At 47.1% G+C, this 25,243-nt stretch overlaps 1 protein-coding gene across 1 annotated transcript in view; it reads right to left on the bottom strand.

Annotated features, from left to right (window-relative positions):
* Positions 1-2,580: 2,580 nt before the first annotated feature.
* mgat3b (beta-1,4-mannosyl-glycoprotein 4-beta-N-acetylglucosaminyltransferase b) overlaps positions 2,581-25,243 on the bottom strand; it is a 67,848-nt gene continuing 45,185 nt past the window's right edge. The window contains exons 2-5 of the mRNA XM_030414751.1: positions 7,957-8,425; positions 5,633-6,303; positions 3,511-3,793; positions 2,581-3,288 (exon numbers count right to left, since the gene is read on the bottom strand). Coding sequence (XP_030270611.1) covers positions 2,791-3,288; positions 3,511-3,793; positions 5,633-6,303; positions 7,957-8,424 — 1,920 coding nt within the window. The 5' untranslated portion in view covers position 8,425 and the 3' untranslated portion in view covers positions 2,581-2,790. The remainder of the gene's footprint in view (positions 3,289-3,510; positions 3,794-5,632; positions 6,304-7,956; positions 8,426-25,243) is intronic.

The raw sequence follows: 25,243 nt of genomic DNA, 5'->3' as shown, positions 1-25,243 counted from the left end.
ATTTAAAGCTCGTTTCTCCGCAGTCCCTCTGGGGTTCGGATGGGGGTTTGGCTCTCGGCACCAGCGCCAAAACCCCAAACAGCTGCTGCCGCAGACCGCTCTGCCATCGAGGCGGCGGCACCGGCCCCGGCGCAACTGTCAGGCGGCCTGCTGGTTAAATCTGCTAGTTTCCCACTGTGAGCTAACAGCCACGGAGAGCCGGTGTGCTGACGGACTGATGGAGTTCGGAAAGAGGACATACTGCAGAGCCAGAGCGAGCGTACTTCTCCGTCTTTAGAGAAAAAAGTTGTGGGAAAAAAGGGACTGAACGCTACGTGTGGAGGTTTTTAATTCAAGTCTTACTCAAGGACACTCAGGTGGAAGCATTCTGTAGTGAGAAAGGAAAGCCTCACCCATCAGCAACTTATTCAGTTTACTCCCCAGAAACTTTGCACTCCTCCTGGGGGAACCGTTTGCTTTGAATCTCGCCTGACGCTGAGGTAAACCGCATCTGTAACAGCCCAGACAGGCGTTGAAGAAGCAGATGGTGGATGCAGTCGATCCACAATTCAAAGTGAGAACGACGACTTTACTGGTTTTTGATCGGTGCTTGTCTGTCTGCTGCATGTTTCGCTCCCCTTCGCCGCTTCCTGATATTTCTGCGGTGATTCTTTCTCTCTTTGACAAGACTGAGCTGAGCCCTCGTGACACCCGCCCACAGAGGGAAAAAAAGCGCGCTCGCCAAATCGTCCGCAACATCGCCGACCTCTGCCAAAAGATGTGGGGCGTGGGGGATTTTAGGCACGTAGCCGACGCCGACAGCCGGGGGGGGGGGGGGGGGTGGAGGGGGGAGACGAGAGGCGCGAGCGTCTGAATGTACTGATGAGAGAGATGTGTGGGCACAGGGCTGCCCCGGCCCGTCCTGCAGAGACACGGCCAGAGACGTGATGAATCCACTTTTATTGTTGAAACACTCCCGTGAGGATTGGCAGGAAGTACTATCAACACACCCAGAATTAAGTGTGAAATCCAGTGTGTGTGTGTGTGTGAAGGAAAGTTAGAGGAAGAGTTTAACATTTCAGTCAGAGAGGAGGACGTGCGGAGAGAGAGAGAGAATATAATTGAGCTGAAGAGAGCACGGCCATGTTAATGAGGATTAAGACGAGACCAACACCAGCGACGGACAGAAAAAAGACACTTCACGGCATTAAAAAGAGAAAGAAAGAGGACAGAAAGAGGAGTCACTTTCAGAGAGCGGGTGATTGACAGCCACGGAAAAGTCGGAATGTTTAACCGGGGAGGGGGACCTGCAGTTCGACGCTGACCTCGTCTGATCGCTTGCAGCTCCTCGCCTGATATGAACCCACCCACTCGTCTTCAAAAAAAAAAAAAAAAACGCCGATCCCTTCTCCTTTTCCACATACTTCAGTTTCCAAGGAAACAAAGTCATCCCAGCTGCTGGCTAGACGGAGAGACAAAACTGAAGGTTGATCTCTTCCCCCCCCCCCCCCCCCCCGCGACCGCTCTCGATTGTTCTCGTCGGACAAACAACAACAGCCAGCTCCGTCCGTCTCGGGTGCCATCGACAGGGGCCGTGATTTATTCAGCGCTGTCTGAACACAAACACACACACACACGCATATTCCGCACGATCACGCCTGCGACACCCGTGCACCAGCAGGCACTGTGGGAAAAAGAAAACGTCGAGAGAGAGAGAGAGAGAGAGCCTCCCTTTCGTCCCTTCTCATCGCCGCTCTCTTCCTCCCTCATTATTCTCCGCTCTTTCCTGCCTTCTGTCTCGCTCGCGCTGTATTCCCATCTCGCTGTCTTTCTCCCCCCCCGCCCGACGATTCTCTCTCACCGTCTGTTTCCTCTCGCTGATCGTCTCCCCGCCACCTCCCTCCCTCTACAGCCCCGAACCCCTCGCAATATGACAGAAAGACTGATCACACACACACGCAGCTTTTTCTTCCACAGGTCTAAGGTGCATGTGAATGAGTGTGAGGACATGAATGAGCGGGGGGGAAACACTTCCATCGAGTCGTTCCTTTTTCATTTGGCAGTGGGTACTCCAGCGGGGAGGGGGAGGGGGGGGGGGGGGGGGTGTTTAAATAGGGTTTTATAATCGTATCTGAACCGTGCGTCTGTCTGTTTCTGGAAGGAGGTCACCGACTTATGAGGAGGAAGACATCTGAAAAGGTGGAGAGTGAATCGTGAGCATCGGTCCGTAAAACGTCAGTAAACACAGACGGAAGGGAACAAACAAACAAACAAACAAACAGACAGACGTGAAAAACAAAAAAACGGTCCTTCAATACCAAGTTTCTCGTCTCCACAGGTTTCGCGGGGCTGTGAAATATCCGTCTCTTTGCTTCGAAAGCGGCCCCCGTTACTCTCAGCAGGCTCGGGTGAAGAAAAGGAGGATGGGGGGGGGGGTGGGCGGGGTGACAGAAAAGAGAGATAGCTTGGTTTCCTCCCCCCAAAAAGGGAGGAATGAGGAAATCTATGATTTTGTTCATCCAGTGGTTGCATCCTCTAAATGATCTCTCCGTAAAATCCGCGGCGGATGTTACTCAGTGCTCCCTTTTTTTCTTTTTTTTCTTTTTTGACCCCAAAATAATGATTGGATTTTAAAGAGATTTTAAATCCCTGCAACGTCAGTGCTGCCTGGTGGAGATACACGTAGTATCGCTCCAATGAGAGATATAGTTCATCAGTACCGTTCCGCCCCAAAAGACTCAGTGTTTGGAGGCCTCGCTCAGGCCTGACTAGTTACTGCGCTCCATCTTTTTTTTCCCCAGCTGAGCCCTCCTAGCCCTCTGTCAGTCTAGACCCTCTGCTGTAAGGGTTCTCCAGGAGGTAGCGGTACCGTTCATAGTGCTCCAGCATGTACTTGGGCGCGTACATGTGCTCTTTGGGGTCCACAGGGGGATATTCCTGCTGGGAGCCATCGAACCAGCCCCCGGTCCTGATCAGATCGCGGATGTAGTTGAGGTCGCGCTTGTCCTCGTAGTCGCCCCACCTCGGGAAGTCTCCGTTCTGCGCCGACACCAGCTTGAAGTAGATCCCCTCGGGCGTGAAGCACCAGGAGCAGTGCCACCCGGCGAAGTGGAAGGGGCTGCCCACCGACCACTGCACCAGGATGTGGCCCGTGTCGTTCTCGTACTTACGGAAGCCGGGCATGGTGTAGTATTCGCGACGCCGGAGCTTGATGCCGTCTCCGTCGTAGACGTGGTGGAGCATCCCCACCGTGCAGCCGGACACCACCTCTAGAGAGCCAAACTGCTTCCAGAAAAATCCATACAGTGACTGGATGTGGGGAGAGAGCAGAGCAACACCAGAATAATAAACACATTGCCTAACATGTGGTTCATTTGTCGCTCTGTTTTATTGAGCTTTTGGACTCAAAACAAATGTGTTGGACGTCGAATGGACCAATTTCCTGAATGACACATGCATCAACCATCATCCTGGAGAAAAAAACATTTGATCGACTACACACACACACACGAGCTGACATATCGCTGCTACCTTGCGCATGTGGATGGCGAAAGGCTCCGTCCAGCCATCAAACAGCTTGAGGAAGAGGAGGCCATCAAGCGCCGGGATCTCATCTGCGTCGTTGATGACAAAGACGTCGTCCGGTCTGGCGCCCACCACCCTGGACATGCCGTTGTGCGTCAGGAAGGTACGCAGGTAGTCGTCGGCGATCCAGCCGTCCTGCCGGCCCCCGTCTGGGAAGTGGTCGAGGAACACGTAGAGGATCTTGTGACGTACGTAGTCGTACGTGCCGTTGAGGAGGAGGCGCAGGAAACTGGGGAAAAATGACAAATGCCATTTAGTGCCATTCTTTTATCCAAAGAAAGATAACTATTTGCACCTATCGCTTTAAGTAACGGTTGATTTCCATTTTTTTTTACTTGTTGTCAAGGTTCGATTGCCATTCCAGAGTCAGTCTGCATTTAAAAAGTGTTTTACTGCCAGTGGTGCTACGAAACAACATTTCCATGAGGGTTTTGCATCTCACGCTTCACTAGCACATGCGTGTCAAACACATGTGTTAACAACAAGCATGGGGTCCATGCAATCAACAAGTGTGTTGACTTTCAGTAAGAGGGAAATGGAAATGGACATGAACGCATTTGAACTTTAACAACCCGTAAAATGCGTCGCAGCAACTGAGCAACCGAAACAACTGTAGTTGATGGGGACTTGTAATAAAATAAAAATGGTTCTCCAGGTCTTCGGACGCCCAGAGGACTCAAACTGATTGGAAATGACACTGGCAGGGTGTGCACCGATGCTTTGAGCTTAACGGCTACAGAGAACACTTCGTCCGAATGTTGTAAATTATGTCTTTACAAATCCATTTCTTACATTTTAAAACAAGTCTCCGTCTACTTCTGTTTTTTTAGGAGAACGCTGTTTTGCTGTGACGCTCCAAAACCGTTTTGTTGACCACGAAACTTCCTCCGACTTCTTCCTGGCACGGGGCTGAGCACATAATGACTGATTGTAACTTTCCCAATAAACTGCATTACCATGCAACAACAAAGTGACTTTGACGGAAAATTAACAGGTATTTTATGGATTACACGACTCAGGCGCGCTTCAAAAGCCGGCCTGATTGATATTTCATACTGCAGAGAACAGAACGGAAACCAGTGTTGCCTGGTAGAGTAGAACAAACACATCTTAACTGTGAAGAAACGCATTATGCCGAGAGAGATAAAGAATAACAGGCGTCAAAGGTCCGCGTTTGACAAATGATGCCTCTCAGTCAAAAAGCCCACTGCACATACACCACAGCGATTGGAGGGAACAACTCAATTAACCTGGACAAACGCAATCGCAAAAAAAGAGATCGTTCGCTGAATGTAGCCGCCTTCATGCGGTGTCACATCCGATGATTGAACACACCAATCTCTCCCTCCAAGGCTCCACGCAGAGTCGATCGTGTCGCTCTTGTCATAATCTGCTGTAAAATTGCTCCCGAGGCGTTTCGTGTTGTTGCCAAGGGAACTTCACTGTAATTTTCGTTCGGCGCGCTGATAGTCAAGACGCGTGAAGGTTGGCTGTAAACAAAGATTGTAAGCTGTCAACGATAACCAGCCAACGCATCGGCGGCGGCGAACTTGGAGTTTCGGCAACTTTCCGAGTGCGTGCTAATGAATATGATTATGGGGCGTAGATGGAGCTTCACCTGTGACCTGAAATCACTTCATTTATCTGGATTAAGACTTGACATGACATGAATGAACGGTACTGTCTAACACACGACTCTGAATTGCAAAAGACGAGATGCAAAATAACAAAACAATGGAGCCATTTGCAAATGACCCAAATTAGATTACCTATTTATGTTTTAGACAGTGTCCCAACTTTTTGGGAAGCAGGTTTTAAACCGTACACACACACACAGTATTCTCATCACTGTGCTGTGCTTCAAGCCCCGTCACCATATCGCACACTTTTACGTCTTTAATCCATCTTAAAGTTTGCTGAGCATGAATGCCATTTTACAATGCCATTCTGTCGGGCACAAACCATCTGCCGATGGCCACACGGCAGCTCAGTTGAGGATTAACGCTTACCTTGACCTTAAAGGCATGGCACGTATAATCTCTCAAAAAAAAGAAAAATGCTGTCTTACCTCAGAGGCCGTCTCTCTCCATAGGCAGTAAAGTTGGATTCACAAACGAGGAACAGATCGACGGCTTGGGCGAGCTCGCTAAAGCGAGCGTGCAGCAGGTCAAACTCGTGGTTGATGTTGATGGCGTTGATGACCCTCCGCGGGGTCTCTCTGGGCGTCAGTCGCTCCTTGGTGGGTAGATTGGAGTGGTACACCATGGTGGGAACGCCACAGTAAGGTCCGTGCCACCCGGGCCGACACACACACTTGACCAGCCGCTTCCCGTTGCCCCCCCTGCTTCTGACCTTGGCTTTTGGAGCTAGGGAGGGCTGCTGCTGGACTTCCAGTGGTTTCCGTTGCCCGGCCGCCACAGCTCGAGCACCTTCCCCGGCTCCATTGACCACAGACCCCCCTGATTTCCCAGAGTACTCCTTTGGGGTAGCCACCTCCGTCCCCTGCCTGAAGCAAAGGGCCCCAGCTTTGGTTCGGACAAAGTACGAGGTTTTGTCGTCTTGAAGCTGGTGAGTGCGGGTGTGGAGGTCTCCCATCATTTCTAAGGGGTCTGGCAATGTGTCCTTTTGTATCACCACATGGTGGTCTCTCGCCGCCAATGGGACCTCTGGAAGGTCCGGCCCGGCAGGGTGGGCTGGGTGGCTCGGGTTCCGCGGCTTCAAGTGGTCTTCAACTCTTTCCTGGACAGAAAGATGGAGAAGAAAGTAGCTTAGCACCTTGAGAGCCATTTGAAAGTTGATAACAAACGACGAAAAAAGCTAAATGTTCGCAGTTCCTTCTGCATATGTATTTTATCACGGTGCTGGCCAAAAATAGTTTGGATGATTGACATTTTATAGTTCCTACTGCCTAATAATGTATTTCTGTGTACTCTGGTGATGACCTTTGTCCTTTTAAGTCGTATTATATCTTCAAAACTGCAGTGTAACTAGGTAACCAGGTGAGTAAAATCAACATCAGAGCAATTGTTTCTTTTTCTCGTCTCAAAGCCTCCACGAACATGGGCGTGGGAACTTGTTGAAGGTTGAAAAATATATTTGCAAAGTGATTAAGGTTGAGATTGAGGTTACTTTATTAATATTTGTTTTGACTTAAAGCAGACATTGCAATGCAAATACGTTAATGAGAGCACATGTTCAAAAGTGCCTGAGATAAAAAAAGGATTTGGCAATTAAGAGGCAGAACGCAGTTATAAAACAGGGTAACGGCTGGATAAGATAAGAGACAATTAATGATATGTGAGGTAATATTTATTAGAATGACCTAAAGATGGTTATAAAGCGAATAACATATGTATTCTCAATTACATATGTGTGATTATTCAATTGTATTTTTGAAGTTTTTCCACCAACTTTGATCAAAACTGATCTGTAGATTTCTTAAATAAAAGGACAGATGACGGGATACTTCTGATTGATTATTGTCTTCCTGCAGGTGACAGATGAGTATCAGGAAGTGCGTCTTAGCTTGATCACAGAGTGACTGGAGGCCTTCTGAACATCCTGGACACAATATGGTGTGTTACATTTTAGTGTAATCTCCCTGTTTTCATCTGAGTTTACGCAAGCACGCGTGACGTTTTGTTTTACAGGACGAAGACACGACTGGAATTTTGATATAAAAACACAAATAATTAGAGTTTGGTTTCATCTTGACTGAATCAAAAGTGACTGTTGAGCCCTGGCGGAGGTATACACTCTACTGAGTGCCATTCAAACACTTCTACAGAGACCAGACTGAAAGAAGGTATGTCACTCAGACGCAACAGAACAGCAGTCCTGCGGTAACGACTTACGTTGCGAGGTGCATATTTTTAAGGTGATAGTGACGTTGCATGTCGATGTGTCGAAAGGTTTTCCTTTGTCGGTCTTTGCTCATCTTGAAGAGGAAGTCGATAAACATGTGTCGTGAGGTCTGTGTGATATTTTCCACTCCGGTTTTTTTTTTTTTTTTAACCACACTGGAAAAAAATCACAATGTCTATAGCCGAAATTGGCTTTTTCAGAGCGGTCCTTGTTCAACAGTGGGGGAGCGTCAGGTGCAGAGCGATTCTTTTGGCACCTGACACACACAAAAAAAAAAAAAAAAGAACCAATTTGGGCTCGAAGCTTTACAACGTAAGAGAACGGAAAATGTAAGGAGTGTTTCACAGTGCTGTGAGATCTTGTTAGGAGGGGAAAATCCAACGCAACAACACCGCAGAATTAGAAAGCTTATAACTACTAAAGAAGGCTCTATAAAAAAAAAAAAAAAAACAACACTTTTACTGCAGGGCTGTTGTGCTGCACTTACTGGTGACTTAATATGCTGTAATAAAAGTTTACCAGTCTCACCTCATTCGGAGAGTCTCCTCGGTGGTTCTCCTCCGGTTTCTCCCACGGGTGAGGGGGCGCTGGCTCCTCCCTCAACCTCATCTCCAACCCCGCGCCGCCAATGATTCCAGCGCCTCCGACCATGACCCCACCGATCCCCAGGTCCAGCCCTCCTCCTCCTCCTCCTCCTCCTCCCCCTCCCCCGCCTCCCAAAGAACCCGGCGGGGGTCTGCCTTTGCTGTCCGACTGGCGGAGAACAGGCAGGGGAGGGGCCTCTTCAGGGGAGGCGGGGCTGAGCGGGGTGGCGGCCGCGCCCTTCTCCCTCCAGAAGAAGCCGGTGACCATGATGAAGGACTTGATGTTGGGGTACGGGGCGGAGAGCTCGCGCAGCAGGGAGACGTAGTGGAGGGCCTTGTAGTAATGGAGGAAGGAGATGACGCACAGGCCCACCGTGCACAGCAAGAACACCCTGTGCCGCCGCATTTTCATCCTGGACGGACGGGAAATGAAGAAACATGAGTCCGGCTAATGACATCGGAAAACAATTTCCCCTTTTTGAAATAATCTCCTTATTCTCATCTGCACCCCTGCGAGCGAACGGCAATTCAAGCGACTTAAAAGCAATGTCCTCGGGGTTGTTCAAAAACACACCCACACACACACACACACACACAATCAATCACCACTCCTTTACTTTGGTGAGAGCAATAGTCCAAATAACAGGAGGACTCAAGTGCACGGAGCCACGAACCTGCATTTTAGCCTTCAAGCTGGATTGAGTGCAACAATATTCAGCGTGTTTTTTTTTTTTTTTCCACTCAAGATGTTGTTTTCTACTTCAGTCCTCAAAAGCCGAGAACAATCGTCGACTGTCTCGTATTTATTTTTGTTTTCTTATTCTCTTCTAGCAGTCGGCATCGAGAGCCACAAATCACTTCGATTCAGTCTGGAACTCTTCAGGTCCCGGCGTTAGAATATGCTTTGTCTGAGAATGGATGAATTTACCAGTCAAGCCTTTTTTTTTAGTTTTTTTAAAAAAAAAATGCACTTGAATGTTTTTAGACCTCCATCAGAATTTGTCCACATCTGACCTTTCCTGTGCAAGTTACAGTCATTTATAATGATACCATCCCACAAATCACGAGAACACACAAACGCTAAAGTTACTTCCATCGACATTCGGAGAAATAAAGTCATCCGCTGCCCGTTTGCCCAGACAAAGAAACAACATGTGTACCCTTACAGATCAATGCTGCAGAGCGTAGTGGCGTGATCACCTACAGTGTACACTCCAAAGCCCCCGAACGCCCAAACAAAGACATGTGTGATTCCACTACAAACCTGAGAAATCACATGGATCGGATCAGCGGTTCAAAAGTTAACAAACATTATGAAACAATCGCCATTTTTTAGCTGCATCGGTCTTTGCGGGCTGATTATAAAATAGTTAAAAAGTCATTCAAAAGTAAAAAAAAAAAAAAAAAGTTGGGGACTGAGAGGATTTAATTAGAGTTTTAGAAACAGACTGTTCTATGTAAATGGATAGCAGAGTTAGCTTGATCTAATTATAGGTGATCTTACAAGCTGGAGGAGTAAAATTCAGATGTTCCAGACAGTAAAACAAGTTCTCCTGAACCAGTGAACGAATTTGTAAATCAAAAAGGTGCCGGAACAGACACGGTGCTGCTCTGGCGAAAAAAAAAGAGAAGGAGCATATCAAAGATCCGCAGTGGCTGCAGCACACTTGGACGATGTCTAGCTGCTAGCATTTAAAACGAAACAAAAGCTAAAGCTGTCACCACAAACTGAGCGTTATTTCTTCACATTTATTAATCAGAGCGTCCACAATCATCATCACTCTGAATCCGCAGGGAGCCGTGAAAAGTGACGGCTGATTGTTGCCGTTTGCACGAGCTCTCCCTCCCCTCCTCTCCCTTTTTCTGTCCCTTCACCTCCCTGTCGACTCGTCTCGCCTTCTGCTTGTGCACCGCTTCAGTGGCGGGGATGGAATTAGAGCTGACTTTACTACAAACAACTGTGAAAAGAAGAAAACAAGGTGGGAAGCAAACTGAGTGACACGTTCCGTCCGTCTGTCTGATCGATCGCTCCGATCTATTTCCGTAGCGACTCACACCTAGACACACACACACGCACACACACGTCTCAAATTAACCGCACTCATTCCATCTTTTCACAGCACACATCATATGCCAAAATATTTAGACACTAACTGGCACGGGCCGCACGACAGCTCGGCTCACGTTTCGCGCACAAAGTCAAAGTCATTGTGCCGCGCGGCGACGCTACGTGACATGACTGCTCCCTCCGTCTCTTCAAAATCAACTTCAAGCTCCAGTGGGTGATACTATAAGAGAGGGACGGGTTAGATATCATCAAATGTTACACACAAGGCGTCTGACAGAGACAAAGGAGGTGGCAGATCCTATCAAATAGGTGCTGGTTCCAATCTGGGAGGTTCTGGATCCGGTTTCGGCAGGATCCGGCACACACCACGCCCTGCCTTCAACCCACCATACTGTTCTGCTCTGTCACTCTTTTGTATTTACAGCCTGCAGCTTCACCGCTGTGGTTCACTCACCAGTTATCAGCGTGTTATTCACGTGGGTGATAGCCCAGCATCAAATTGGCGCGCGTGAGCTGATAAATGGTGAACACAAGACGCATTTATGAGCTAAAGAGCCACGTATTTCCATCAGTAGCAGGTGGGGACCAAATCAGAGCTACAACGAGATTGAATATTGGATTTAGCTTGGATTGAAACGTCACTCTAAATGCTAATCTCGCCTTGTAACAGAATCACCATGAGCCAACTTGAAAGGAGCCCGTGTTGCACTGTAAGTTGTTACTTCACGTCGGCCGACTCCATTTCTGAGCGAACGTTAGCCGCCGTTGCTCTCTGCTAGCATGAGGCACTCGAGAACGCGCGTTGAGCGTGACTCTCCGAGCCGAGTCCTTCACGAAGAAAGCCACTAACCGTTCACGGAGACACGGAGAAAAAGAAGGTCTCGTTTTTCAAGTCACGTCACAATCAGCTCACGCGTGGGCGATAAAAGTGATTAGAGCACGTGAATTACGATTTTTGAACACGTGAATGTTGCGCTTGTAGGCCAAAGTTAGGTTCAAACACAAATCTGTGCGAGTTCAGGTTATATTCAATCTACAAATGTTGGAAAAACTGGTTCCCCTCAAGTACATTTGGCCGCACTTAGAATCAAAGTCCTGCCTTTGGCGGTCCAGTGAGCTGTACATAATGTATGCTAATGATCGCGCTGATTAAATGATTGGATTTAATTTCCATCCTGTAGCTTTTCATCGAGGGCGATAAAGGACGGAGGAAAGAGTGAGCCGAAAGAGGAGGAATCAGAATTTACACGGATGTCTGGCTTCTCGCGGCGGAGCTGCTAAGTGCGGACGATACGAGAGATGAGGAGACGGATAGAACGTTCTGATTTCTATAGAGCGGGACGGACCAGGCGGTTCTTATCGGGCCCTGTTTGTAAGCGTCCGCCTGATCCGTTTCACCAACATTTTTCTTTCGGTTGCAATAAAAAGAATGGACTCGATAGAGCGTTAAAGTGGGCTCAAAGCTTCTGAATATGAGCATCTGTCTTGGCTTTGAGTGGGATTTCCTTTTCAGCCAGGCGCAGGCAGCGCCGGGTCAAGGGAACGGGGACACTCGATGCTTACGCAGCAAGATTTATTATTACACCCTCATCCATCTTTCGCAAAAAAAAAACGCCGGACATCTGAACACATTAAGCGCACGATGTGCAGGGGAAATGAAAAGACAAAACACTGAGCTAACGGGGGGGGAGAAAACGAGCCGACTCTGCCGGTGACCTCCCAGCGGCGCGTCGCATGAATCCGAAGTAGCGAGTTCAGCACAACCCACCCCCCGAGGGTCCTGACTGCTGGATGTGAAACGAGGAGAGGAGAGCGATGTGGGGAGTGAAGAAGGGCAGGGGGGAGGAGTGAAGTCCAGCTGAGGATGGGGGAGGACAGAGAGGGAGAGGATGGGGTGGGAGGAGGTGGCGGCGCGGAGAGATGTGGTCCAGTGGAGGGAGGATGGCGATGAATGAGGCATGAGTCGGTGCCTAGAGGAGCGAATGTGAGGGCAGAGAGGAGACGAGAGGACGGAGAGTGATGGTGCTCTGAGAGGACGAAGCACTTTGAGACCGAACAAAAGGCTCAAATGCATTTTAACAGCCGAAAATGGATGCATTAAAGGGATATTCCGGTGTAAGTTTAATCCATGGTCTAACACACCGTGAAACTGTGTTAGACTCCCTCTCTCGGGGAGACCGCACGACAACAATACACTGCAGTAAACGGGTCCTTTTCAACAAATACGGAAACTATATCAAATGTTTGATGCCTCGAAATATGTGCTGGGATCCTGTTTCTAATGTTGCTGACGTTCGGTGCTGTTCTGAGCATTATTTGTGGCTTTTTGATGGCGGTTTTATATTTGGACCCATTTACTGCAGTGTACTGTTGTCGTGCGGTCGTTTCTGAGGATGCTAAAACTACGTTAGCTAGCGGTCTGCTAACTTTATCTCTCGAGAGGGAGTCTAACACAGTTTCACGGTGTGTTAGACCATGGATTAAACTCGTACTGGAATATCCCTTTAAGATCCAAACAGGAGTGGAAATAGTCAGTCTATAGCCTTGTCGAAGTCCTGTAATCTGAAAGTGAGTTATCAGAGATTGGAAAAGTAAGTCTTGGCAATGAAGTCCCGAGTCAAGTCAGGTAAATTCCAAGTCAAATCAAGTCCCGAACTTTGGTTTTCTGCCAATCACAACATGTTCCTCTTGTTCGCGAAGCCTCATTGGCTGCCGTCAGACTGATTCAAAAATGTATCTTTTGGCAGACTTCTGGAGGATCTCAAGTCAGTCCAAGTCAAACAGAGTTAAGTCCAACTGGAGTCAAGTTTCATTCGTCATTTTAAAAGGGAAAGTTCAGCCCCAAATAAATGAGTGTTTTTGTGCGAGTGGCCGAGTTTCGGAGATATTGTCCGTATACTCTCTAATACAATGGAGCGAGATGGCACTCGGCACATACAAGCATAGATTTTAAAAGAAAACAACACCGGCGTCTCTTTCCAGAAATCATGAAACAGGTACTTGAGGGTAATCCACAGATGTTGCTGTGAGCAGTTTCATGTGGAGGAACTATTTTCTCTCCCTGTCAAACTTCAGCTGACAGCCATTTGAAGAGGATCCGGTGTTTTGTGACAGCGTGGGATGTAAACACTGACGGTTTCCTCCTCGGCTGAGCTGTGACATCAGCTGGCTTTAGTTAGTCAGCCACTCGGTTTCAGAGAGATCCTGACTAACGACGATGAAGTCCTAAGTTATACCTCTTAAATGAGATTCTGGTTGCACTTTTTCAGGTCATGTTGTGGGAAGGAAATGTGTCTTTGTTTTCACTCGGCCGGCCCTAATACTGCAGCACTGGCACAAATATGCAACCGTCACCGGATGGAGACATTTTCACGTTGTGTAACCACTCCATTTTCTTCTTCCGAGATGCTGCGCTGCCCTTTTTCTCAAAGACCTAAACGAAGCATACATAATACCTCCGTTGGCGTGAACACAAATCATTCATGGGAGCGAAGAGGATGGGAGGGATGAGGAGATGGGAGCAGAGGGGAGAGACGAAGACAAAAGGAAAGGAGGAGACGAGGTGGAGGCTGGTGGTGTTTCGGTGTATCGCTGGAGCACCGCGCCACCTCGTCTTCCACTGCCACATCCTCTCTGCGGCTCCTTCACTTCCCCGCGATTATCTGTCATCTTCAATTCCCCCTCACATTTGCTCCCTCTGTCACTCCGCTCTTCGCCGTCCCCCCCCCCCCCACAGCTCACAGTTAAAAAAGACAAAGAGGGCGGAAGCGAGGGGTGAATCAAAGTCCCGTCTCTCGCACGGAGAAACCGAAAGAAACGGTGACGGAGAGCAAAGTGAGAGGCGTTTTTCTTTCTTTCTTTCTTGTGCCAAAAATGCACAAGGTGCCGCATGTCAGATGTGGGGAAGGCCCAAAGAGGAGTCACAGAATGATGCACAAAATGTTTTTTTTTTAAATGGTAAAAGACAGATTGTTTATCAAACTCCTGGAGGACGTATACTATCCTAAGATTTTTGCTTTAAAGTGTCAACAGACAACTTTTTTTGTTTCCACCAAAAGGAATGATTGCTGGTGCCGCTGTTGCAAAGAAAACAGGATCATTTCTGCTTTCCTTAACACTGCAGAACACCAACAACAACACCGCACGAAACGCGAGTTATTCCCATCATCCATCCATCTTCGCCTGCTTTTCATGGGTGGGGTCACATTGGCAGCGGGCTCAGAAGGTTATTCTGGAAGCCCTTCTCCCTAGCAACACTTCCCAGCTCCTCCTGGGGGATCCGGAGGCGTTCCCAGGCCAGATGAGATATATAATCCCTCCAGCGGGTTCTGGGTCTGCCCAAGGGTCTCCTCCCAGTTGGCCGTGCCAAGAAAACATCCAAAGGGAGGCGCCAAGGAGGCATCCTAATCAACTGCCCCGAACCACCTCAGCTGGCTCCTTTCAACGCAAAGAAGCAGCAGCTCTACTTTGAGCTCCCTCCAGATGTCGAGCGCCTCATCTTATCTCCGAGGCTGAGCCACTCATATTCTTTTGGTCACTGCCCAAAGCTCATGAACACGGATGAGCGTTGGAATGTAGATCGACTGACAAACAAAAAGCTTCACCTTCCAGCTTTTGTTTCACCAAAATACTTCAGCTCAACCCCCAAACAGAGGGGGAACCCCCACTGTGTTCCGGCAGAAGACATTCAATCATTTACTCTCTAACAGAAACAGTTTAACTTCATTTTCCTTGGTGCCCATTGGCAGACAAAACTGTACAGGGAACCAATGCAAACGCAGATGGTTTCATTATTCTATAACCATTAAACTGTGTGACTAACAATTACGGTGGCGCAGAAAACTCGTCTGTTGATCACTTCGCATTAATGTTCTTGGCAACGAATAGTAGTTTTACTGCCTCAGGCGGTGTTTGTTGAGTGTTAAAACACAACTGGAGTGTTTAGCTGTATTGTTTGTTTGGATCAGGTGTCTTTCACAGAAGAGGAAGAAGAAGAATAACAAAAGAACAGTTGACTCATCAAGGAAGGAACCACCTGCCAGCTTTTCAAAACAGGCGTAAATACATAAAAAAAAAAAAAAAAGGTTCAAACTTTTGGAGAAAACTTTCATTCAACACTGAAAAAGTTTCGAACAGTTTAATTAAAAACTGACCGCGCGATTTACCAAACGCCACCAGCCCGTCACCAAAGCATATTCAGAAGCACTTACAAGCAGAGACGCATTTTCAGTCAGCTGATTGTTGACCAGGAACCTCAAAGCCAACACCTGAGAGTCCTTATTCCATTGTTCTCACCTCACCAGCCTTTGTCAGTCTGGTTACAAACCTTCCTCTCCACTGCAGCGCCGCCTGCCAGGCTATGCACAGGGTGGAGTTCTACAGGTGAGACAACAGTGCCCGCCTTCTAATAGCCCTCATAAAAGAAAACACGATTGATATCTACATCTACACCATCTGCCTAGCTGGACTGATGACTATGTCATTTAAATGCCCATTTAAATACATGGGTCCTCCTAAGAAAAGCAGCGTCAGTGGGTTTGCACCTTCCCTGCCTCCACCCTCCTCCTGCCTCTATGTTTCTATTGTTTATTTTTGCAGGGAGGGCACATAATTAAAAAAGCGTCAAAGATATCTGGCAGCAATTATCATTTGTATTTGTTTGCATCGAATCAATCTGCAATCCACTACATGTTTTAATAAGCAACGGTTTCCAGAAGACAGGAATGTGCATCCCGCCGCATCGCATCGCATCGCAACGCAACGCAGCGTTAAGTGTTTGTAAAGGCCACAGGATTAGACAAAGTCGTTCATCATTCGACACGGCACTTTGTTGAAACATGACTAGGATGAAACACCCGACTAACCTGTTGAGTACAAAGCAGAAAACCCGGACAGGAGGGCAGCGCTGGACTGATGGCAAAGAGACCGTCAAGAGATTTTGTCTTGTGTGACGGGCGCGGGACAAAGGAGCTGTCAAAACGGACTCCTAGACGCCCGCATGAGTCAAGTTGCATTTAAAGTTTCCGACGCTGCGTTTCTCACTGGACGTCCATTATCTTTCAAACATCACTGCCCAGTTTGTCAGCAGAAGGTTTTATGTCCGGTGTCCGCGCCCAAGGTAATATAACCCTGGTAACGTCATGATGGGCGGCATCGGGTTAATTTTTTATCTGACTTTATAGGTTTAAGGTTCAAGATAGATCGCTTGTCATCGCACAGCACGGGGTTGCATAACGATATGACAGTTTGCAAACAGCTTCACGCTGCACACATAAACGCCGGGAACTTAACTTAGCCCAGTCATGTGCTGATTGTTCCGTTGCTCACTTTGTGTCCTGTAATCATTTTTATATTTACTAATATGTCAAAGCGAATAACGACCCAGCTGAATGCACGACGGTTTGGCGGCATCAAACCTCAAACCTCGGAGTCAAACTTTGTGATTTGCGCTGAAGCTTTTTTTTTCCAAATGAGTCTGTAATCGTCCTTTTATGGCACGGCGCTCTGTTTAGATGTCACATGTTGATGCTCGTCATAAACTAATCAAGATCTCTCCAGTGACACGAAGCTGAAAATGCATTTTAAAGTATGCAGAAAATGTGGTCAAGCCAGTGATGGGCGAGAGCCGACAACTGTCACGGTATGAAAAGTGATATTTATACTTGCTCGATAAAGATTTTGAATGCATTTTTGCATTAATTTAGTTTCTGCGCTTGCTTTAAAGAACTCTACCTTTGTTCCATTCCTTACCTCGCCTACCTGCCGTAAGAAAAAAAAGCACTTCAGGAAGAAAACAGCCTGTTAAAAGCTGTTTAAAAGTCTGGGCAGGTTATCACCGCTCGCCCGTCTGCACGGCGATAACCAGCCAATCAAAACTGGGCATGTGTTCAGGTCTGGAATGCATTGAATTGAGGGAAGAGGACGTTTTCAGACAACTACTTTCCGTGTGTTTTCATTCCGGCCGGCTTGAGTTCCTGTGTTTATGCAACTGAAAGCTCTTTATTTGAGGACAGTCTGATATCAGAGGCGGCGGCGGAGGGCGGAGCGATGGCTCCTCTCCCCGACGACACTTTGTTTATCTTATCAGTTCGGCCATATACTTTCACAATCGCTCCTCCCAGACAAAAACTCCCCGCTCGCCTTTCTTTTTTTCTTTCTCCACCACCCCACCCGACTCTGGCTCTGTGGGAATTTTTTCAAAAAGGTTCTGGGACTTCACATGCACCCGTGGAGAGTTTAGAAAAGCCCAGACCGCCGGTTCGACGAACGTAGCCCAAACATTTGGTTTGGAGACAGGGAGGCCGATCGGAGTGATAAACAACCGCAGAGAGAACGTACGTGCCAGGAGCACTCGCACTCGCACTGAACTGCTTCTAATTGCATCAGTCTGACTGTGTGTCTGTGTGTGTGTGTGTGTGTGTGTGTGTGTTTGTAAGTGCTGCCACTGCTGACCCGCTGAACCAATTTCACATTGAACTTGGTTGGTCCTTGAATTTGGGGCTCGCAGACAAAGGAGGAGGAGGAGGAGGAGGAGGGGGGGGCGGCACTGTCTGTCGTCATGGCTACGGAGGCTTAACGAGGGGCAAATTGCATCACTGTGCATAATGCGTGTTGCTTAATTGAAAACAAAACCTGTCGGCGCACGTCAGTTCGATTTTAGTTTTGAACAAGAGGCAAAAATCAGATAAAAAAAAAAAAAAACAAACGCAAAACTTTACTGAAATCTTGAAAATCACACCAGAAAGAACGTCGCGGGTCAAACGCTGCAAAGCTTCTGCGCAAATCTGGTCCCTCGTTAGAATCTAATTTGCATCCCCTTCCCATTTCTCTCGTCCCCCGCGCGACAGAGAGCATGTCGTGAGCTGCCAGTGTCAAATAAGGACCTCGTTAACTGTAAATTACCGTGATCAGTCTCTCCTCCTGCAACAGGAACATTCAGGGGGCGTCAAATCTGGCTGAATATAATTTAGGACCAAATGAGCCCTTTAAAAAAAACAAAAAACAAAAAAAAACACGGTATTTTTAGATCTGAAAACTCACAAAAAGCCTTGGGCCGGTTAAGCAACCCTTTGTTTGACTCTGCTGTTTGTGTTGGGTGGAGGAGAGGCGGGCGGGAGGCCCGTGTCTATTTCTGCGCTGCCATCTATTGTCTGGACAGGAACAGTCACGCTGTCGTCGACCGACAACTCCAAAAGAAGGAATCAGCGCACGGTCGCCACGTGCTCAGTTTCACATTGCACGACGGGTTTAGCATTCCAGTGGTTGTTTTATTTCTTTCTGAAGCTTCCTGGGAACATCTCAATTAACCGCGGACTGACGTAGACAACTTACTGCAGGTATTTCTGTCATGAACTGGCCGAAAATCAGCCACCATCATCATTTATCCACCGACAGAAGGCGACCAATCCTACACTTGGTTTGCTCGATGGCGCACTATTTCAGCCCTCGAATCGACAACCACAGTGTGTGCAGATATGTGTGTATATATGTGATTTAGGCACACGGAGCCAGACACACATCAACAACCTCCAGACACACACACACACACACACACACACACACTCGCCGGCTTTGAAACATTTTGCAAAGTCAGCAAAAGTGTTTCATAGGTGGGATGACAAATGGTGCAGTACCTCGCCGACGTGCCTTTGTTTTATAAGAACTGGAGGCAGTAAAGCTTCGCTCTGTGTGTGTTCGTGTGTGTGTGTGTGTGTGCGTGTGTGCGTGTGGTGATGCTCCACGGCCACCTTGACTAAATCCTCCTTTTTTTCCCCCCTTTCTCTTTCAAGCACAAAGAAAACTCACAAACATCTTTTCCACACGGGAAAGGCTTTTTGTTATCGTCTCATCTGAACTACAAAGTGTCTCCAGGCTTTACTCGGCACCACCCACAGTCTCCGGCCAGTCCGCTGACCTCACCTAACAAGCACCCTGGGGGGGGGGTATCGAAACGAAACGAAGCACCTTGGGTGCAGCAGTTAGCGAGACAAACTTCCGAGCGGACGACCACAAGTTTGGCCCAATTAGAGCGTCTTTACGTGGCTCTGGAAACAAAAGGAACCGACTCGTAATTGCTCTGTGCGCAACAAGACGATTCCGCCTCAGTATGAGCCACAAACTTTTAACAGGCCGCCTTTTGTTTACGAGACATGAGGCGACAAACCGGTCGGGGATTTCTGCGCCACGTTTGAAATACAAAGCGATTGTCTTCACGGGTTTCACTGTCAAAACTTGACAAAAGAAAGAGCGCCAGCGACAGGTGGGAGAGCGAGGGATGATACACGGGCTGGGACACAATAGGCAGGGTTCGTACGGGTGCTTGAAATCCTTGAAAGTGCTTGAATTTCAATGTTGTGTTTTCAAGGTCTGAAAAGTGCTTGGATTTTAGTTTAAGTGCTTGAAAGTGCTTGACATTATAACTATGTGTCTTTTACAAAATTAGGATCAGACTGGATAATTAATTTCTGAAGTTTTTGCTATTATAGAATATAATTTTAGATGTTTACAGCATAATACAATGTACATAATTGTGATAAAAAGTGAAGAAAAAAATCACAAGTATATATATTCCTTTAGATGCGTATTTTACCCCAGCAGTAAGGTGCTGGAAAATCTTAAAAATGACCCTTAAAAGTGCTTGAATTTGACCTTGAAAAATGTGTACGAACCCTGAATAGGGATGTGTATATTCACAGTAGTGATGGCTCGTTCGCGAACGAATCAGTTCGAACGAACGACTCTTTAACGCGAACTAACTGACCTCATTACCCGTTTCATTTCTCTCTCGTTCGTTTGTTCGTTCGTTCTCACAGACCAGTCGCTGCGTTGTTCACTGTTCAGTTATCAGAGTGGTGAGGAGGACTGAGAGCCAGCCAATCGCATGCTGGGTCTGGGACACTGTCGTCGAATTTTAGCCAATGAGAAACAGGAATGCATATCAACCGTTTCCATGAAAAAAAACAAACATTTAATTTCGTTCGTAGCTCTCGTTCTCGTTCAGTTACTGATTTCACTCCTGTGATTCTCACTCAGTCACTCATTCTTGGCTAGCCGGCTTTAGCTGTTAGCTGCTAACTGTCGTGTTGTCTAAAAATACACATAATCATGAAGTTGCAGCTATGTATTGGTCATGAACTGCAGTGTTATGTTGACCGTTAGCGCGATCGTTTGAGAACGAGGAGCTGAGAACTGTTTGTTACGTGAATCACCGCTGATTGACATTGTACCCGGAAGTGCGACTGAACGAACGAACTACATGAACGAGTCATCCTGCCGAACTGACTGACAGGAACTGAATCTCAACAACGAACGATGAAATCCACCTCTAATTCGCAGTGACAGCCCGTAATGTCATATCCCTTTTTATACGCTGGAGGTCAGAAACAGAATAGCGCCGTAATGGAAAACCGACGGTATGTAAAAGGTGTGGGGTCGATGCAGATCAGGTCACAGTTTAATGTCCTCCTCCGTCACCTCGTCTCAGGATTAAACGCAGATGAAGCCTGATAAATGGAAGATGTTGTTGCCAAGCATATTGTGACCATGATGGAAGCATCTCAGCACGTATTTATTTAATATTAGTCATGCGGTTTTCCTCTGGAGCCTATTGCCTTTTTTAAATAATACCAGTTTGGGGGCCTTTGTAATTATTTCCGACTTCTCAAAGACAAAGCGACTAATCAGTTAATTCAAGAAATAAATGTCTAATCCGCGATCAAGATCATCATCGGCCGCAGCCAGAGGTGTTTAATCGTACCGCGGGCTAAAAACCTGAAATCTCATTAACACTATTTTTCATACAGACCTTGTTCTCCTGCAGGTTTTTTTGTTCCAAAAATCCATCTGGAGAGCGCAAATCGCTAATCCGATAAACAAGCGCCGCGTGAAATTGAAACTAACTGAATGTGGGAAAGAAATAAAAGCACGTCAAATCTGGATCGTCAACGCAGCAGCCACCTCCAGAGATGGACGAGTCGCAGAGCAAAAGTTAAACGGAGCTGATCCTCCCGATACCGGAGAATAAGAGTAAATCTTCACCGCGCGCCGCTGACGGCACTCCCCCCTGTTGTTGTTCCTGCTCAACTCTCTCATAGGCGGTTGCCTCCATGAGAAAACGAAGCAGTTCCACGGGTAGAGCATGAAACTTTACCCACGCAGTCACCTGGATTGCTGCACTTCCTCGTCCACTCTTCACCCCTCCTTGTCCAAACATGCCATCAGGAGTGTGCATACACACTCTGACAGTTTTACCGTCATACTCTGTGTCGCTCTCTGGCTGCGTTTCCATCAACTCAACCAGAAATACTCTTCAGCCCTCGCTGGCTCTTCTGCTGTTCCTCCTGCGGTATTAAAGGAACAGTTCACCCTCAAGCCGATGGAAAGCCGGAGGAGAGGTGTTGGCAAAAATAGCTGGGGACTTGTTTTAAACCTTTAAAAAAAAAAAAAGACCAAACGTGAAACATGAAATGGTTTACGACGGATCAGCAGTATGGAGCCAAGTGTTTGGAAGCCAAGAGATCACAAATTGTTTTTCCAAAGACGCTACGTACACCCTCAGTGCTCAGTCTCGCTGGTCCAACCACTAACCGTTGATGTCATTTACACCAGAAACACTTCGGAGGGACAGAAATATGAAATTCTATTCGTTTTGCCCCTTTAGGAGGCAGGAGAGTGACAAATGTTTCCTCTCTTCAATCTCTCTAATTTCCCTTTCATTCACTATCAGACCCATCAGAACCTTGCAGGCCTACCAAAGCTGACGGACGTTGAACTATCAAGGAAGTCACTCAAGAAATGAATGTTCCTTGATACTCTGCCAACAGGATATGATTCAAGGCTTATGCTGACTGATAACAAGTTTCACTTGTTCAAAAACGGGGACTTTCGTAGCTGCCATGGATGTTTTTACCCAAGCATGGCCGCCATTTATAGCCGTTCGCGCAGTGCGTATACTGTATGCTCTCCACGGAAAAGGTTTGTTTGGCGTCCGTGCTCGTAATGCATGTTTACTGGAGGCTTTTTTTCCTGGATCCATCTGGCCGGCTGCCATGCTTGATTTGCGGCTTCTGAGTCATGTTGGACCTGTTGGTTCTGACCGTGTTAAGCTTGTTCTTGACAAACAGTATGCGATGCTTTGAGCTGTAGCTTTTGGACGAGTGCCACACGGCATGTGTCGGCCCTGAGTGCATCACAACATGACCAAAAGGCTTGCGTTTTGGCCACCGCACAACCAGGAGGCTCGTTAGCGCCGTCTCTACACGTTGTGATTGATTTGTTGGATAAAAGCATCCATAAATACCAGAACCAAACCTCGACTTTGACCCGGCTTTGTGTTCCTGCATCCTGTGACCTGCTCCCATGGGTGTGTTTACACAGGATGAGGTGTTCAAATATAGCTGCACATTCATGCCGATGAAGGCGTCTCACTTCGCGCATGTGCAAAAAAAAAAAAAAGGAAAAGTTTCTATCTCTTCTAACTTTCAAGCCCATAATGCCGGTGCATTAGCGTCTTTCCCTGGATCCACTTAGCTGCCTGCCACATGATTGATTTGTGGCTCTTAAACTGCATTAAACTTATCGTATTAAATTGTGATAAGTAGTTTTTATGTGAATGTGATATTGCTTTTAGATGAGCGCTCCATAGCCTCGTATAAGAATACGGGTTTGATAGCTTCTTCTTCTCTGTTCCGTTTGCATTGTGGAACAAAAGCAAACATAAATGTCAAATCTGAAAAAACAAATCAGGTGGCTTTAAAAACTTTAATGCGGCATTTTGCTGCTTTTAAGGACTCAAAATGGTAGATTTGAAAACTGACTCTTATTCTCTTATTCCTCTTGTGGAGAGTTCCTCTTCTTCATTTTTACCTGAGTTTTTGTTTGTACGTGCAATCAAAGGCATTAAATTAAAATAAAGAAAACTAAAACGAACAAATACAATGCTAAAATTTAACAGCCATCGTTACAAGTGTCCGTTATCGAAGATATGCTGCAAAGATTGAAGATTATCGCTTCAAGTTCACAAGTATTTGTTGGTTAGGGTCAGGAAAAGATCATGTTTTGGTTTAAGATATCTGTTTTCTGTTGCCATGAACACCTCTGGTGCCTGACTTGTCAGGGGTGATTCTAGGAGGGGGGCCAACAGGGGCCAGTGCCCCCGTAACTCCGAGTCTGGACCCCCCTGTGGCCCCCCTGACAGGGAGTCTGCATCAATAATACAATGACAATTTCTTGTAATGATTTTGCTCTGAAGGGAATGGCAGAAATAAAGTGTCTCAGCAGTTTACTACCCAATCAAAATTGCTGAAATTGTAAACACTGCTTTGTCTGAATGAGGGATTTGTCCTTTTTTCCGGGTTGTATGTGCCCCCCTATTAAAACTAGGGGTGTGCCAAAATATCGATACTACGATATATCGCGATATTTCGTCTTGAGGTACGTTATCGATACACTGGTGCCAAATATCGATATTTAAAAATGTGAAATGGATTCAGTGCAGTCAATAAATTCTGAATTTCTTCAGTGACACAGATATCGTGATGTATCGTGGATGAAATTCCTTGCAATATATCGATTATCGAAGAATCGCTGTATCGTGATATTATCGTTATCGTGGGCAAAATATCGTGATAGTATCGTATCGCGAGGTACCTGGTGATTCCCAGTCCTAATTAAAACTGGTCTAGAACCGCCACTGCACCCTGTCAAAATAATATCCACCACAGTCACAACGGGAAAGTTCTTGTTAAATATATCAACGGGTGTCACGCTTACAAACGTTGAAACACAGTCTCAAACCGCGGTCACTGGCTGCCTCCTCGCCTGCAACTCCACCTCCCGACATGTCAGTCAGTCGGACGTGTCATAGAAATGTCGGTACGGTGACACGTACAAATGCCAACCTATCAGTGGCTTGCCACGTTTTTATCCCGGCGACTGGACTGCAGCTACACGAGGAGCTCTTCCTGTCTTGCCGTCCCTCTCTAACACCAGAATATCAGAGTATATTCTTCTCTCGACTCCTTTTCTGCAGCAGAATCGGGGAATTCAGCTCGTATTCTCTGGGCTTATGGGTCACCGGTTTGGTGAGTCAGATGTCAGGAGAAAGCCAGCGTGCTAAGTGGGTTTCAATAATGCAGGCATGGTGAGGGCCCCAGAAAGTGTGTGTGTGTGAGTGTGAAACTGTGTGTATGTCGAGATAGAACCAGGGTTTTAGGTGTACATGAATATTGGGAAGTGCAGGGCTGGAACTGCAGCGGGAATGCGTGCTGCTTCTGAGAGATTTGGTGCGTGCGAGGAATATTGTTTGGGTGAGATTTAGTGTGTGTGTGTGTGTGTGTGTGTGTGTGGGTTGAGGTGGGAGGATGGGGGAAAGTCGGTGGAATGCCTCCATCCCTCCGACCTCATCTATAATTCAGCTCCGTGGCGGTCCGTGAGGTCTTTCTCTCCCCCCCCCCCCTCGTTCGCTCTCTGCACTGAAGGTGGAGACAAGTGTTCCATGGTACATTTCACCGTCTCTCCACATCTATCCATCCCCATCTAACGCTGCCTCTCCAGAGGCCTGCAGCAGCTGTGAGCAGCGGCCCGGTGAATTTCACCGAGTGAAGATGTTGTGAACATACAGAACGTACAAAATGTGGCGTGTTCTCCGTTGTGTTGCGCCGACCTTTTTACATCCGCCCTGGGTTCATATACCGTGCACTACCGGCCGTCCTTGAAATCAGGCATACACTTCTGTGTTTAAAGTATATTGTGTTTCCCTATTTAACATGTTATGTAAAGCACTTGTGTTTGTGTATTAACTCTGTTACATAATTAAGCTTACAGCAGCCTTTTGCCGCGGTGACTAAGCTTTGATTTTTGCCCAGGACCACTTATTTGCATCCGTTTATCCCATTTACAAAAAAGCACAGATTGGACTTGTCCTGAAAGGCAAATAATGCACATTTAATACGATATCAGAAATACATGTGATGAAGAGATATTTACTTTTGCGCTTCCATAAAGTTGGGGGACTTCAAACGTAATAGATGAAACAAAAAAGGCTAAATTCATGTTGCAGAGGTCAAAATACAGCTTATAGTCACTTCGGGCTGCTACTGCTAGTTTATAACACAGACTTTTATCAAATATCTCGACTGTCCGAGTCCAACCTGAGATCCCGAAT

This window comes from Sparus aurata, chromosome 1, assembly GCF_900880675.1.
Source record: "Sparus aurata chromosome 1, fSpaAur1.1, whole genome shotgun sequence".
Taxonomy (NCBI): Eukaryota; Metazoa; Chordata; class Actinopteri; order Spariformes; family Sparidae; genus Sparus; species Sparus aurata.
The sequence above is the reverse complement of the archived record's forward strand: the minus strand, read 5'-3'. Positions and strand labels throughout refer to the sequence as shown.